This window comes from Saccoglossus kowalevskii, chromosome 4 (assembly GCF_978046115.1).
Source record: "Saccoglossus kowalevskii chromosome 4, keSacKowa6.1, whole genome shotgun sequence".
In the NCBI taxonomy this organism is placed as follows: Eukaryota; Metazoa; Hemichordata; class Enteropneusta; family Harrimaniidae; genus Saccoglossus; species Saccoglossus kowalevskii.
Genome location: NC_140644.1, coordinates 40,481,658 through 40,498,682, shown reverse-complemented (window position 1 = coordinate 40,498,682; position 17,025 = coordinate 40,481,658). Strand labels below are relative to the sequence as shown.

The 17,025-nt window shown below is 31.8% G+C and overlaps 1 protein-coding gene across 1 annotated transcript in view; it reads left to right on the top strand.

Annotated features, from left to right (window-relative positions):
- Nucleotides 1-1,022: 1,022 nt before the first annotated feature.
- The window catches only part of LOC144363249 (GTP-binding protein 8-like), a 93,159-nt gene continuing 77,156 nt past the window's right edge, over nucleotides 1,023-17,025 (top strand). The window contains exon 1 of the mRNA XM_085498631.1: nucleotides 1,023-1,489. Coding sequence (XP_085354757.1) covers nucleotides 1,046-1,489 — 444 coding nt within the window. The 5' untranslated portion in view covers nucleotides 1,023-1,045. The remainder of the gene's footprint in view (nucleotides 1,490-17,025) is intronic.

Here is a 17,025-nt window from a genome sequence, read left to right as displayed (position 1 = left end):
TTGCGGCGTTACTCAGTTCCAAATAAAAAATACCAACGCCAAAAGAGCAACATTTTAACCGGTAATCAAGTCAATCCACGACCAGCAAGCAACATCACACACGAAGTTGTAGCGTGCAGCTCAGCGACAACCGCTGTCGACGAAAGTCATCCCGTCAGAGGAGTACCGCAGTTGCACGGCATGTTTGTCAATGCACAATTCTGTGGCGGAACTTTTAACTTCAACATAAACTGTGTATCATAGTCGTCCAGTTCAAGTTCTGGTTCTGCCGTGGTCCCAACTAAACGTCAACGAGTTATTTATTCGAACAGTGACTCAGATTAGACGTCTGATTATTTTAATTTCAAACAAACAGTGACACGCGTTCTCCGGGCGCGTTCTACACTGACAAGCGCTGCTAGGGCGCAACACTTATATTGGGACATATTATTGGGCAATGGGGTTCCCCGACCTAAATTCCATCCCGGTTTGCACGTTCTTTCTTTAATACGAAATAATCAAGTATGGAACATATGTAATAATAACAGAACCCCACACCCTCCCCGTGGCTTTCGTTGCGTATGGAAGTTATTTTCACTCGAGATGCGGTGTATTCTGCTGTACTTTCACTCGCTTCGCTCGTGAAAGTACGGCCGCAGGATACACCGCATCACTCGTGAAAATAACTTCCATACGCAACGAAAGCCACGGGAAAGGTGTGGGGTTCTGTCATATTCAGATTTTGTTTGTAACACCGTCTAAATATTGTTTGACCAAAACAATATTTGTCAACTTGATTGAAAGTAAAAACGTACTTATGAAGTGACTGAAATTCTGAATAAATATATGGTCACATAAAATATTTGTAATGACATAGGATTTGGATATAGTCTCAAGGAAAATAAAGTGTATTAAATATTGTACTATATTTTAGGAACACTTCAAAATTAAATTTCTGATGGACTTCTCTATGACGTTCAGGGAGAAAGGTTTTCGAAATGCAGGAGTTGTGACATGCGCCCTCATACACCAAACGCAATGATTCCAACATGGCCGCCCCCATAACATGCGCATGTTTTTTTACCTGTATCATGAGGTCGATGCTTTCATTTCTCCACTTATACTTTACTTAGAACATGATGAACACTACAGATCGCTACTTGATGCCATGAAATCTGTTATCAATGTCACTGTTCGCAGATTAGGATTTAACCCAGGTTTCACAGCTGGCCAAGTCGGCGGAATAATTATCCGCGGTATCGTTGTTACCAGGATATGTAGTCGGCGGCAGTATAGTAAACGTGTCCGTGGTCCTGTGATAGACCCACTGATGAATCTCCAGCCATTTGCGACTGAACCAATACTTGAAGACCAGGAAAGAATATTCACTCCTAGAAACCATGAACTGAATCAAGGTGAATTGTTATTCACCCCACAGAAAAATCAAAATATTATATTTCTCAAATCAGCACCAAGACCCGAGTTTGCTCCAAATTATTTGTTACCTGAGGTATGTGAATGTATATTAATTAAAGGTAGTTCATTATAGACCATACCTAAGGTGAAGTATGTGACTATATTGTGTGTTTATTAAAGTAGGTTATTATAAAAATGAAATAAATTGGGAACATACAAAGGTTTCAAGATATTCAGACTGGAAAAATACCTTGTTGATATTTTGTACATCGAACTAAGAGAACAATTGAATAAATTTTGACTCGACAATCACCGAAATCGAAATAGACAGACATACGAAACCTAAAATTCTAATTAACACCAAAAATTATGACTTGTGTACTGCTTTGATATTAAAGACGAGGCACACTTTGTAATGTCATGCAATATGAACACAGCAATGGTAATTAATAATTATCAACAAACAAATTATCCACAATCATGAGTTCAGATATAGCATTTCTTAATATCTTCCAGATCGAACAAAATAAGCCCAGTCTATATAAAAATTAAAAATAAATTAAACATAAATAATCTTGTTCAGATTCCTAGTCGTGTTGTCTTTTGTAAGTCTTAGTTTTAGTTTTTTAAGACCATACTACTATACTATACTACTATAAAATATTATAGGCTGTACATGAGGTAAGTGAATATAATGTTCAATAATTAAAAGTAGGTCCTTATTGATAGTGTTTAAGGTATTTGAATACGAGTTAAGCAAAGACTAGAAAATACAGTATTTTCTAATGTCTTTTGTTAAAGGTAGGTCAATATAGACAGTGTTTAAAGGGTATTTGAATGTAAAGTGTTAAAGGTAGGTCAATATAGACAGCGTTTAAGGTATTTGAATGTAAAGGCTTATAGGTAGGTCAATATAGACAGTGTTTAAGGTATTTGACTGTAAAGTGTTAAAGGTAGGTCAATATAGACAGTGTTTAAGGTATTTGAATGTAAAGTGTTAAAGGTAGGTCAATATAGACAGTGTTTAAGGTATTTGAATGTAAAGTGTTAAGGGTAGGTCAATATAGACAGTGTTTAAGGTATTTGAATGTAAAGTGTTAAAGGTAGGTCAATATAGACAGTGTTTAAGGTATTTGAATGTAAAGTGTTAAAGGTAGGTCAATATAGACAGTGTTTAAGGTAGTTGAATGTAAAGTGTTAAAGGTAGGTCAATATAGACAGTGTTTAAGGTAGTTGAATGTAAAGTGTTAAGGGTAGGTCAATATAGACAGTGCTTAAGGTATTTGAATGTAAAGTGTTAAGGGTAGGTCAATATAGACAGTGTTTAAGGTATTTGAATGTAAAGTGTTAAGGGCAGGTCAATATAGACAGTGTTTAAGGTAGTTGAATGTAAAGTGTTAAGGGTAGGTCAATATAGACAGTGCTTAAGGTATTTGAATGTAAAGTGTTAAGGGTAGGTCAATATAGACAGTGTTTAAGGTATTTGAATGTAAAGTGTTAAGGGCAGGTCAATATAGACAGTGTTTAAGGTATTTGAATGTAAAGGCTTAAAGGTTGGTCAATATAGACAGTGTTTAAGGTATTTGAATGTAAAGTGTTAAAGGTAGGTCAATATAGACAGTGTTTAAGGTATTTGAATGTAAAGTGTTAAAGGTAGGTCAATATAGACAGTGTTTAAGGTATTTCAATGTAAAGTGTTGAAGGTAGGTCAATATAGACAGTGTTTAAGGTATTTGAATGTAAAGTGTTAAAGGTAGGTCAATATAGACAGTGTTTAAGGTATTTGAATGTAAAGTGTTAAGGGTAGGTCAATATAGACAGTGTTTAAGGTATTTGAATGTAAAGTGTTAAAGGTAGGTCAATATAGACAGTGTTTAAGGTATTTGAATGTAAAGTGTTAAAGGTAGGTCAATATAGACAGTGTTTAAGGTAGTTGAATGTAAAGTGTTAAAGGTAGGTCAATATAGACAGTGTTTAAGGTAGTTGAATGTAAAGTGTTAAGGGTAGGTCAATATAGACAGTGCTTAAGGTATTTGAATGTAAAGTGTTAAGGGTAGGTCAATATAGACAGTGTTTAAGGTATTTGAATGTAAAGTGTTAAGGGCAGGTCAATATAGACAGTGTTTAAGGTAGTTGAATGTAAAGTGTTAAGGGTAGGTCAATATAGACAGTGCTTAAGGTATTTGAATGTAAAGTGTTAAGGGTAGGTCAATATAGACAGTGTTTAAGGTATTTGAATGTAAAGTGTTAAGGGCAGGTCAATATAGACAGTGTTTAAGGTATTTGAATGTAAAGGCTTAAAGGTTGGTCAATATAGACAGTGTTTAAGGTATTTGAATGTAAAGTGTTAAAGGTAGGTCAATATAGACAGTGTTTAAGGTATTTGAATGTAAAGTGTTAAAGGTAGGTCAATATAGACAGTGTTTAAGGTATTTCAATGTAAAGTGTTGAAGGTAGGTCAATATAGACAGTGTTTAAGGTATTTGAATGTAAAGTGTTAAGGGTAGGTCAATATAGACAGTGTTTAAGGTATTTGAATGTAAAGTGTTAAAGGTAGGTCAATATAGACAGTGTTTAAGGTATTTGAATGTAAAGTGTTAAGGGTAGGTCAATATAGACAGTGTTTAAGGTATTTGAATGTAAAGTGTTAAGGGTAGGTCAATATAGACAGTGTTTAAGGTATTTGAATGTAAAGTGTTAAGGGTAGGTCAATATAGACAGTGTTTAAAGTATTTGAATGTAAAGTGTTAAAGGTAGGTCAATATAGACAGTGTTTAAGGTATCTGAATGTAAAGTGTTAAGGGTAGGTCAATATAGACAGTGTTTAAGGTATTTGAATGTAAAGTGTTAAGGGTAGGTCAATATAGACAGTGTTTAAGGTATTTGAATGTAAAGGCTTAAAGTTTGGTCAATATAGACAGTGTTTAAGGTATTTGAATGTAAAGTGTTAAAGGTAGATCAATATAGACAGTGTTTAAGGTATTTGAATGTAAAGTGTTAAAGGTAGGTCAATATAGACAGTGTTTAAGGTATTTGAATGTAAAGTGTTGAAGGTAGGTCAATATAGACAGTGTTTAAGGTATTTGAATGTAAAGTGTTAAGGGTAGGTCAATATAGACAGTGTTTAAGGTATTTGAATGTAAAGTGTTAAGGGTAGGTCAATATAGACAGTGTTTAAGGTATTTGAATGTAAAGTGTTAAAGGTAGGTCAATATAGACAGTGTTTAAGGTATTTGAATGTAAAGAGTTGAAGGTAGGTCAATATAGACAGTGTTTAAGGTATTTGAATGTAAAGTGTTAAGGGTAGGTCAATATAGACAATGTTTAAGGTATTTGAATGTAAAGTGTTAAAGGTAGGTCAATATAGACAGTGTTTAAGGTATTTGAATGTAAAGTGTTAAGGGTAGGTCAATATAGACAGTGTTTAAGGTATTTGAATGTAAAGTGTTAAGGGTAGGTCAATATAGACAGTGTTTAAGGTATTTGAATGTAAAGTGTTAAGGGTAGGTCAATATAGACAGTGTTTAAGGTATTTGAATGTAAAGGCTTAAAGGTAGGTCAATATAGACAGTGTTTAAGGTATTTGAATGTAAAGTGTTAAGGGTAGGTCAATATAGACAGTGTTTAAGGTATTTGAATGTAAAGTGTTAAAGGTAGGTAAATATAGACAGTGTTTAAGGTATTTGAATGTAAAGTGTTAAAGGTAGGTCAATATAGACAGTGTTTAAGGTAGTTGAATGTAAAGTGTTAAGGGTAGGTCAATATAGACAGTGTTTAAGGTAGTTGAATCTAAAGTGTTAAGGGTAGGTCAATATAGACAGTGTTTAAGGTATTTGAATGTAAAGTGTTAAGGGCAGGTCAATATAGACAGTGTTTAAGGTATTTGAATGTAAAGGCTTAAAGGTTGGTCAATATAGACAGTGTTTAAGGTATTTGAATGTAAAGTGTTAAAGGTAGGTCAATATAGACAGTGTTTAAGGTATTTGAATGTAAAGTGTTGAAGGTAGGTCAATATAGACAGTGTTTAAGGTATTTGAATGTAAAGTGTTAAGGGTAGGTCAATATAGACAGTGTTTAAGGTATTTGAATGTAAAGTGTTAAGGGTAGGTCAATATAGACAGTGTTTAAGGTATTTGAATGTAAAGTGTTAAGGGTAGGTCAATATAGACAGTGTTTAAGGTATTTGAATGTAAAGTGTTAAGGGTAGGTCAATATAGACAGTGTTTAAGGTATTTGAATGTAAAGTGTTAAAGGTAGGTCAATATAGACAGTGTTTAAGGTATTTGAATGTAAAGTGTTAAAGGTTGGTCAATAAAGACAGTGTTTAAGGTATTTGAATGTAAAGTGTTAAAGGTAGGTCAATATAGACAGTGTTTAAGGTATTTGAATGTAAAGTGTTAAGGGTAGGTCAATATAGACAGTGTTTAAGGTATTTGAATGTAAAGTGTTAAGGGTAGGTCAATATAGACAGTGTTTAAGGTATTTGAATGTAAAGTGTTAAGGGTAGGTCAATATAGACAGTGTTTAAGGTATTTGAATGTAAAGGCTTAAAGGTAGGTCAATATAGACAGTGTTTAAGGTATTTGAATGTAAAGTGTTAAGGGTAGGTCAATATAGACAGTGTTTAAGGTATTTGAATGTAAAGTGTTAAAGGTAGGTAAATATAGACAGTGTTTAAGGTATTTGAATGTAAAGTGTTAAAGGTAGGTCAATATAGACAGTGTTTAAGGTAGTTGAATGTAAAGTGTTAAGGGTAGGTCAATATAGACAGTGTTTAAGGTAGTTGAATGTAAAGTGTTAAGGGTAGGTCAATATAGACAGTGTTTAAGGTATTTGAATGTAAAGTGTTAAGGGCAGGTCAATATAGACAGTGTTTAAGGTATTTGAATGTAAAGGCTTAAGGGTAGGTCAATATAGACAGTGTTTAAGGTATTTGAATGTAAAGTGTTAAAGGTAGGTAAATATAGACAGTGTTTAAGGTATTTGAATGTAAAGTGTTAAAGGTAGGTCAATATAGACAGTGTTTAAGGTAGTTGAATGTAAAGTGTTAAGGGTAGGTCAATATAGACAGTGTTTAAGGTAGTTGAATGTAAAGTGTTAAGGGTAGGTCAATATAGACAGTGTTTAAGGTATTTGAATGTAAAGTGTTAAGGGCAGGTCAATATAGACAGTGTTTAAGGTATTTGAATGTAAAGGCTTAAAGGTTGGTCAATATAGACAGTGTTTAAGGTATTTGAATGTAAAGTGTTAAAGGTAGGTCAATATAGACAGTGTTTAAGGTAGTTGAATGTAAAGTGTTAAGGGTAGGTCAATATAGACAGTGTTTAAGGTATTTGAATGTAAAGTGTTAAGGGCAGGTCAATATAGACAGTGTTTAAGGTATTTGAATGTAAAGGCTTAAAGGTTGGTCAATATAGACAGTGTTTAAGGTATTTGAATGTAAAGTGTTAAGGGTAGGTCAATATAGACAGTGTTTAAGGTATTTGAATGTAAAGTGTTAAGGGTAGGTCAATATAGACAGTGTTTAAGGTATTTGAATGTAAAGTGTTAAAGGTAGGTCAATATAGACAGTGTTTAAGGTATCTGAATGTAAAGTGTTAAGGGTAGGTCAATATAGACAGTGTTTAAGGTATTTGAATGTAAAGTGTTAAGGGTAGGTCAATATAGACAGTGTTTAAGGTATTTGAATGTAAAGGCTTAAAGTTTGGTCAATATAGACAGTGTTTAAGGTATTTGAATGTAAAGTGTTAAAGGTAGGTCAATATAGACAGTGTTTAAGGTATTTGAATGTAAAGTGTTAAAGGTAGGTCAATATAGACAGTGTTTAAGGTATTTGAATGTAAAGTGTTAAGGGTAGGTCAATATAGACAGTGTTTAAGGTATTTGAATGTAAAGTGTTAAAGGTAGGTCAATATAGACAGTGTTTAAGGTATTTGAATGTAAAGTGTTAAAGGTAGGTCAATAAAGACAGTGTTTAAGGTATTTGAATGTAAAGTGTTAAAGGTAGGTCAATATATACAGTGTTTAAGGTATTTGAATGTAAAGTGTTAAATGTAGGTCAATATAGACAGTGTTTAAGGTATTTGGATGTAAAGTGTGAAAGGTAGGTCAATGTAGACAGTGTTTAAGGTATTTGAATGTAAAGTGTTAGTGGTAGGTCAATATAGACAGTGTTTAAAGTATTTGATTGTAAAGTGTTAAAGGTAGGTCAATATAGACAGTGTTTAAGGTATTTGAATGTAAAGTGTTAAAGGTAGGTCAATATAGACAGTGTTTAAAGTATTTGAATGTAAAGTGTTAAAGGTAGGTCAATATAGACAGTGTTTAAGGTATTTGGATGTAAAGTGTGAAAGGTAGGTCAATGTAGACAGTGTTTAAGGTATTTGAATGTAAAGTGTTAGTGGTAGGTCAATATAGACAGTGTTTAAAGTATTTGATTGTAAAGTGTTAAAGGTAGGTCAATATAGACAGTGTTTAAGGTATTTGAATGTAAAGTGTTAAAGGTAGGTCAATATAGACAGTGTTTAAAGTATTTGAATGTAAAGTGTTAAAGGTAGGTCAATATAGACAGTGTTTAAGGTATTTGGATGTAAAGTGTTAAAGGTAGGTCAATGCAGACAGTGTTTAAGGTATTTGGATGTAAAGTGTTAAAGGTTGGTCAATATAAACAGTGTTTAATGTATTTGAATGTAAAGTGTTAAAGGTAGGTCAATATAGACAGTGTTTAAGGTATTTGAATGTAAAGTGTTAAAGGTACGTCAATATAGACAGTGTTTAAGGTATTTGGATGTAAAGTGTTAAAGGTTGGTCAATATAAACAGTGTTTAATGTATTTGAATGTAAAGTGTTAAAGGTAGGTCAATATAGACTGTGTTTAAGGTATTTGAATGTAAAGTGTTAAAGGTAGGTCAATATAGACAGTGTTTAAGGTATTTGAATGTAAAGTGTTAAAGGTAGGTCAATATAGACAGTGTTTAAGGTATTTGAATGTAAAGTGTTAAGGGTAGGTCAATATAGACAGTGTTTAAGGTATTTGAATGTAAAGTGTTAAGGGTAGGTCAATATAGACAGTGTTTAAGGTATTTGAATGTAAAGTGTTAAAGGTTGGTCAATATAGACAGTGTTTAAGGTATTTGAATGTAAAGTGTTAAAGGTAGGTCAATATAGACTGTGTTTAAGGTATTTGAATGTAAAGTGTTAAAGGTAGGTCAATATAGACAGTGTTTAAGGTATTTGAATGTAAAGTGTTATGGGTAGGTCAATATAGACAGTGTTTAAGGTATTTGAATGTAAAGTGTTAAGGGTAGGTCAATATAGACCGTGTTTAAGGTATTTGAATGTAAAGTGTTAAAGGTAGGTCAATATAGACAGTGTTTAAGGTATTTGAATGTATGTAAAGTGTTAAAGGTAGGTCAATATAGACAGTGTTTAAGGTATTTGAATGTATGTAAAGTGTTAAAGGTAGGTCAATATAGACAGTGTTTAAGGTATTTGAATGTAAAGTGTTAAAGGTAGGTCAATATAGACAGTGTTTAAAGTATTTTAATGTAAAGTGTTAAAGGTAGGTCAATATAGACAGTGTTTAAGGTATTTGGATGTAAAGTGTTAAAGGTCAGTCAATATAGACAGTGTTTAAGGTATTTGAATGTAAAGTGTTAAAGGTAGATCAATATAGACAGTGTTTAAGATATTTGAATGTAAAGTGTTAAGGGTAGGTCAATATAGACAGTGTTTAAGGTATTTGAATGTAAAGTGTTAAGGGTAGGTCAATATAGACAGTGTTTAAGGTATTTGAATGTAAAGTGTTAAGGGTAGGTCAATATAGACAGTGTTTAAGGTATTTGAATGTAAAGTGTTAAAGGTAGGTCAATGTAGACAGTGTTTAAGGTATTTCAATGTAAAGGCTTAAAGGTAGGTCAATATACACAGTGTTTAAGGTATTTGAATGTAAAGTGTTAAAGGTAGGTCAATATAGACAGTGTTTAAGGTATTTGAATGTAAAGTGTTAAAGGTAGGTCAATATAGACAGTGTTCAAGGTATTTGAATGTAAAGTGTTAAAGGTAGGTCAATATAGACAGTGTTTAAGGTCTTTGGATGTAAAGTGTTAAAGGTAGGTCAATGTAGACAGTGTTTAAGGTATTTGAATGTAAAGTGTTAAAGGTAGGTCAATATAGACAGTGTTTAAGGTATTTGAATGTAAAGTGTTAAGGGTAGGTCAATATAGACAGTGTTTAAGGTATTTGAATGTAAAGGCTTAAAGGTAGGTCAATATACACAGTGTTTAAGGTATTTGAATGTAAAGTGTTAAAGGTAGGTCAATATAGATAGTGTTTAAGGTATTTGAATGTAAAGTGTTAAGGGTTGGTCAATATAGACAGTGTTTAAGGTATTTGAATGTAAAGTGTTAAGGGTAGGTCAATATAGACAGTGTTTAAGGTATTTGAATGTAAAGTGTTAAGGGTAGGTCAATATAGACAGTGTTTAAGGTATTTGAATGTAAAGTGTTAAAGGTAGGTCAATATAGACAGTGTTTAAGGTATTTGAATGTAAAGTGTTAAAGGTAGGTCAATATAGACAGTGTTTAAGGTATTTGAATGTAAAGTGTTAAAGGTAGGTCAATATAGACAGTGTTTAAAGTATTTGAATGTAAAGCGTTAAAGGTAGGTCAATATAGACAGTGTTTAAAGTATTTGAATGTAAAGTGTTAAAGGTAGGTCAATATTGACAGTGTTTAAGATATTTGGATGTAAAGTGTTAAAGGTAGGTCAATGTAGACAGTGTTTAAGGTATTTGGATGTAAAGTGTTAAAGGTTGGTCAATATAAACAGTGTTTAATGTATTTGAATGTAAAGTGTTAAAGGTAGGTCAATATAGACAGTGTTTAAGGTATTTGAATGTAAAGTGTTAAAGGTAGGTCAATATAGACAGTGTTTAAGGTATTTGAATGTAAAGTGTTAAGGGTAGGTCAATATAGACAGTGTTTAAGGTATTTGAATGTAAAGTGTTAAAGGTTGGTCAATATAGACAGTGTTTAAGGTATTTGAATGTAAAGTGTTAAAGGTAGGTCAATATAGACAGTGTGTAAGGTATTTGAATGTAAAGTGTTAAAGGTAGGTCAATATAGACAGTGTTTAAGGTATTTGAATGTAAAGTGTTAAAGGTAGGTCAATATAGACAGTGTTTAAGGTATTTGAATGTAAAGTGTTAAAGGTAGGTCAATATAGACAGTGTTTAAGGTATTTGAATGTAAAGTGTTAAGGGTAGGTCAATATAGACAGTGTTTAAGGTATTTGAATGTAAAGTGTTAAAGGTTGGTCAATATAGACAGTGTGTAAGGTATTTGAATGTAAAGTGTTAAAGGTAGGTCAATATAGACAGTGTTTAAGGTATTTGAATGTAAAGTGTTAAAGGTAGGTCAATATAGACAGTGTTTAAGGTATTTTGATGTAAAGTGTTAAAGGTAGTTCAATGTAGACAGTGTTTAAGGTATTTGAATGTAAAGTGTTAAAGGTAGGTCAATGTAGACAGTGTTTAAGGTATTTGAATGTAAAGGCTTAAAGGTAGGTCAATATACACAGTGTTTAAGGTATTTGAATGTAAAGTGTTAAAGGTAGGTAAATATAGACAGTGTTTAAGGTATTTGAATGTAAAGTGTTAAAGGTAGGTCAATATAGACAGTGTTTAAGGTATTTGAATGTAAAGTGTTAAAGGTAGGTCAATATAGACAGTGTTTCAGGTATTTGAATGTTAAGGGTAGGTCAATATAGACAGTGTTTAAGGTATTTGAATGTGAAGTGTTAAGGGTAGGTCAATATAGACAGTGTTTAAGGTATTTGAATGTAAAGTGTTAAAGGTAGGTCAATATACACAGTGTTTAAGGTATTTGAATGTAAAGTGTTAAAGGTAGGTCAATATAGACAGTGTTTAAGGTATTTGGATGTAAAGTGTGAAAGGTAGGTCAATATAGACAGTGTTTAAAGTATTTGAATGTAAAGTGTTAAAGGTAGGTCAATATAGACAGTGTTTAAGGTATTTGGATGTAAAGTGTTAAAGGTAGGTCAATGTAGACAGTGTTTAAGGTGTTTGGATGTAAAGTGTTAAAGGTTGGTCAATATAAACAGTGTTTAATGTATTTGAATGTAAAGTGTTAAAGGTAGGTCAATATAGACAGTGTTTAAGGTATTTGAATGTAAAGTGTTAAAGGTAGGTCAATATAGACAGTGTTTAAGGTATTTGGATGTAAAGTGTTAAAGGTTGGTCAATATAAACAGTGTTTAATGTATTTGAATGTAAAGTGTTAAAGGTAGGTCAATATAGACAGTGTTTAAGGTATTTGAATGTAAAGTGTTAAAGGTAGGTCAATATAGACAGTGTTTAAGGTATTTGAATGTAAAGTGTTAAAGGTAGGTCAATATAGACAGTGTTTCAGGTATTTGAATGTAAAGTGTTAAGGGTAGGTCAATATAGACAGTGTTTAAGGTATTTGAATGTAAAGTGTTAAGGGTAGGTCAATATAGACAGTGTTTAAGGTATTTGAATGTAAAGTGTTAAAGGTTGGTCAATATAGACAGTGTTTAAGGTATTTGAATGTAAAGTGTTAAAGGTAGGTCAATATAGACAGTGTTTAAGGTATTTGAATGTAAAGTGTTAAAGGTAGGTCAATATAGACAGTGTTTAAGGTATTTGAATGTAAAGTGTTAAAGGTAGGTCAATATAGACAGTGTTTAAGGTATTTGAATGTAAAGTGTTAAGGGTAGGTCAATATAGACAGTGTTTAAGGTATTTGAATGTAAAGTGTTAAAGGTTGGTCAATATAGACAGTGTTTAAGGTATTTGAATGTAAAGTGTTAAAGGTAGGTCAATATAGACAGTGTGTAAGGTATTTGAATGTAAAGTGTTAAAGGTAGGTCAATATAGACAGTGTTTAAGGTATTTGAATGTAAAGTGTTAAAGGTAGGTCAATATAGACAGTGTTTAAGGTATTTTGATGTAAAGTGTTAAAGGTAGTTCAATGTAGACAGTGTTTAAGGTATTTGAATGTAAAGTGTTAAAGGTAGGTCAATGTAGACAGTGTTTAAGGTATTTGAATGTAAAGGCTTAAAGGTAGGTCAATATACACAGTGTTTAAGGTATTTGAATGTAAAGTGTTAAAGGTAGGTCAATATAGACAGTGTTTAAGGTATTTGAATGTAAAGTGTTAAAGGTAGGTCAATATAGACAGTGTTTAAGGTATTTGAATGTAAAGTGTTAAAGGTAGGTCAATAAAGACAGTGTTTAAGGTATTTGAATGTAAAGTGTTAAAGGTAGGTCAATATAGACAGTGTTTAAGGTATTTGAATGTAAAGTGTTAAAGGTAGGTCAATATAGACAGTGTTTAAGGTATTTGAATGTAAAGTGTTAAAGGTAGGTCAATATAGACAGTGTTTAAGGTATTTGAATGTTAAGGGTAGGTCAATATAGACAGTGTTTAAGGTATTTGAATGTGAAGTGTTAAGGGTAGGTTAATATAGACAGTGTTTAAGGTATTTGAATGTAAAGTGTTAAAGGTAGGTCAATATACACAGTGTTTAAGGTATTTGAATGTAAAGTGTTAAAGGTAGGTCAATATAGACAGTGTTTAAGGTATTTGGATGTAAAGTGTGAAAGGTAGGTCAATATAGACAGTGTTTAAAGTATTTGAATGTAAAGTGTTAAAGGTAGGTCAATATAGACAGTGTTTAAGGTATTTGGATGTAAAGTGTTAAAGGTAGGTCAATGTAGACAGTGTTTAAGGTATTTGGATGTAAAGTGTTAAAGGTTGGTCAATATAAACAGTGTTTAATGTATTTGAATGTAAAGTGTTAAAGGTAGGTCAATATAGACAGTGTTTAAGGTATTTGAATGTAAAGTGTTAAAGGTAGGTCAATATAGACAGTGTTTAAGGTATTTGGATGTAAAGTGTTAAAGGTTGGTCAATATAAACAGTGTTTAATGTATTTGAATGTAAAGTGTTAAAGGTAGGTCAATATAGACAGTGTTTAAGGTATTTGAATGTAAAGTGTTAAAGGTAGGTCAATATAGACAGTGTTTAAGGTATTTGAATGTAAAGTGTTAAAGGTAGGTCAATATTGACAGTGTTTAAGGTATTTGAATGTAAAGTGTTAAGGGTAGGTCAATATAGACAGTGTTTAAGGTATTTGAATGTAAAGTGTTAAGGGTAGGTCAATATAGACAGTGTTTAAGGTATTTGAATGTAAAGTGTTAAAGGTTGGTCAATATAGACAGTGTTTAAGGTATTTGAATGTAAAGTGTTAAAGGTAGGTCAATATAGACAGTGTTTAAGGTATTTGAATGTAAAGTGTTAAAGGTAGGTCAATATAGACAGTGTGTAAGGTATTTGAATGTAAAGTGTTAAAGGTAGGTCAATATAGACAGTGTTTAAGGTATTTGAATGTAAAGTGTTAAAGGTAGGTCAATATAGACAGTGTTTAAGGTATTTTGATGTAAAGTGTTAAAGGTAGTTCAATGTAGACAGTGTTTAAGGTATTTGAATGTAAAGTGTTAAAGGTAGGTCAATGTAGACAGTGTTTAAGGTATTTGAATGTAAAGGCTTAAAGGTAGGTCAATATACACAGTGTTTAAGGTATTTGAATGTAAAGTGTTAAAGGTAGGTCAATATAGACAGTGTTTAAGGTATTTGAATGTAAAGTGTTAATGGTAGGTCAATATAGACAGTGTTTGAGGTATTTGAATGTAAAGTGTTAAAGGTAGGTCAATAAAGACAGTGTTTAAGGTATTTGAATGTAAAGTGTTAAAGGTAGGTCAATATAGACAGTGTTTAAGGTATTTGAATGTAAAGTGTTAAAGGTAGGTCAATATAGACAGTGTTTAAGGTATTTGAATGTAAAGTGTTAAAGGTAGGTCAATATAGACAGTGTTTAAGGTATTTGAATGTTAAGGGTAGGTCAATATAGACAGTGTTTAAGGTATTTGAATGTGAAGTGTTAAGTGTAGGTCAATATAAACAGTGTTTAAGGTATTTGAATGTAAAGTGTTAAAGGTAGGTCAATATAGACAGTGTTTAAAGTATTTGAATGTAAAGTGTTAAAGGTAGGTCAATATAGACAGTGTTTAAGGTATTTGGATGTAAAGTGTTAAAGGTAGGTCAATGTAGACAGTGTTTAAGGTATTTGGATGTAAAGTGTTAAAGGTTGGTCAATATAAACAGTGTTTAATGTATTTGAATGTAAAGTGTTAAAGGTAGGTCAATATAGACAGTGTTTAAGGTATTTGAATGTAAAGTGTTAAAGGTAGGTCAATATAGACAGTGTTTAAGGTATTTGGATGTAAAGTGTTAAAGGTTGGTCAATATAAACAGTGTTTAATGTATTTGAATGTAAAGTGTTAAAGGTAGGTCAATATAGACAGTGTTTAAGGTATTTGAATGTAAAGTGTTAAAGGTAGGTCAATATAGACAGTGTTTAAGGTATTTGAATGTAAAGTGTTAAAGGTAGGTCAATATAGACAGTGTTTAAGGTATTTGAATGTAAAGTGTTAAGGGTAGGTCAATATAGACAGTGTTTAAGGTATTTGAATGTAAAGTGCTAAGGGTAGGTCAATATAGACAGTGTTTAAGGTATTTGAATGTAAAGTGTTAAAGGTAGGTCAATATAGACAGTGTTTAAGGTATTTGAATGTAAAGTGTTAAGGGTAGGTCAATATAGACAGTGTTTAAGGTATTTGAATGTAAAGTGCTAAGGGTAGGTCAATATAGACAGTGTTTAAGGTATTTGAATGTAAAGTGTTAAAGGTAGGTCAATATAGACAGTGTTTAAGGTATTTGAATGTAAAGTGTTAAAGGTAGGTCAATATAGACAGTGTTTAAGGTATTTGAATGTAAAGTGTTAAAGGTAGGTCAATATAGACAGTGTTTAAGGTATTTGAATGTAAAGTGTTAAGGGTAGGTCAATATAGACAGTGTTTAAGGTATTTGAATGTAAAGTGCTAAGGGTAGGTCAATATAGACAGTGTTTAAGGTATTTGAATGTAAAGTGTTAAAGGTTGGTCAATATAGACAGTGTTTAAGGTATTTGAATGTAAAGTGTTAAAGGTAGGTCAATATAGACAGTGTTTAAGGTATTTGAATGTAAAGTGTTAAAGGTAGGTCAATATAGACAGTGTTTAAGGTATTTGAATGTAAAGTGTTAAAGGTAGGTCAATATAGACAGTGTTTAAGGTATTTGAATGTAAAGTGTTAAGGGTAGGTCAATATAGACAGTGTTTAAGGTATTTGAATGTAAAGTGTTAAAGGTAGGTCAATATAGACAGTGTTAAAGGTATTTGAATGTAAAGGCTTAAAGGTAGGTCAATATACACAGTGTTTAAGGTATTTGAATGTAAAGTGTTAAAGGTAGGTCAATATAGACAGTGTTTAAGGTATTTGAATGTAAAGGCTTAAAGGTTGGTCAATATACACAGTGTTTAAGGTATTTGAATGTAAAGTGTTAAAGGTAGGTCAATATAGACAGTGTTTAAGGTATTTGGATGTAAAGTGTGAAAGGTAGGTCAATATAGACAGTGTTTAAAGTATTTGAATGTAAAGTGTTAAAGGTAGGTCAATATAGACAGTGTTTAAGGTATTTGGATGTAAAGTGTTAAAGGTTGGTCAATATAAACAGTGTTTAATGTATTTGAATGTAAAGTGTTAAGGGTAGGTCAATATAGACAGTGTTTAAGGTATTTGAATGTAAAGTGTTAAAGGTAGGTCAATATAGACAGTGTTTAAGGTATTTGAATGTAAAGTGTTAAAGGTAGGTCAATATAGACAGTGTTTAAGGTATTTGGATGTAAAGTGTTAAAGGTTGGTCAATATAAACAGTGTTTAATGTATTTGAATGTAAAGTGTTAAGGGTAGGTCAATATAGACAGTGTTTAAGGTATTTGAATGTAAAGTGTTAAAGGTAGGTCAATATAGACAGTGTTTAAGGTATTTGGATGTAAAGTGTTAAAGGTTGGTCAATATAAACAGTGTTTAATGTATTTGAATGTAAAGTGTTAAAGGTAGGTCAATATAGACAGTGTTTAAGGTATTTGAATGTAAAGTGTTAAAGGTAGGTCAATATAGACAGTGTTTAAGGTATTTGAATGTAAAGTGTTAAAGGTAGGTCAATATAGACAGTGTTTAAGGTATTTGAATGTAAAGTGTTAAGGGTAGGTCAATATAGACAGTGTTTAAGGTATTTGAATGTAAAGTGTTAAGGGTAGGTCAATATAGACAGTGTTTAAGGTATTTGAATGTAAAGTGTTAAAGGTTGGTCAATATAGACAGTGTTTAAGGTATTTGAATGTAAAGTGTTAAAGGTAGGTCAATATAGACAGTGTTTAAGGTATTTGAATGTAAAGTGTTAAAGGTAGGTCAATATAGACAGTGTTTAAGGTATTTGAATGTAAAGTGTTAAAGGTAGGTCAATATAGACAGTGTTTAAGGTATTTGAATGTAAAGTGTTAAAGGTAGGTCAATATAGACAGTGTTTAAGGTATTTGAATGTAAAGGCTTAAAGGTAGGTCAATATACACAGTGTTTAAGGTATTTGAATGTAAAGTGTTAAAGGTAGGTCAATATAGACAGTGTTTAAGGTATTTGAATGTAA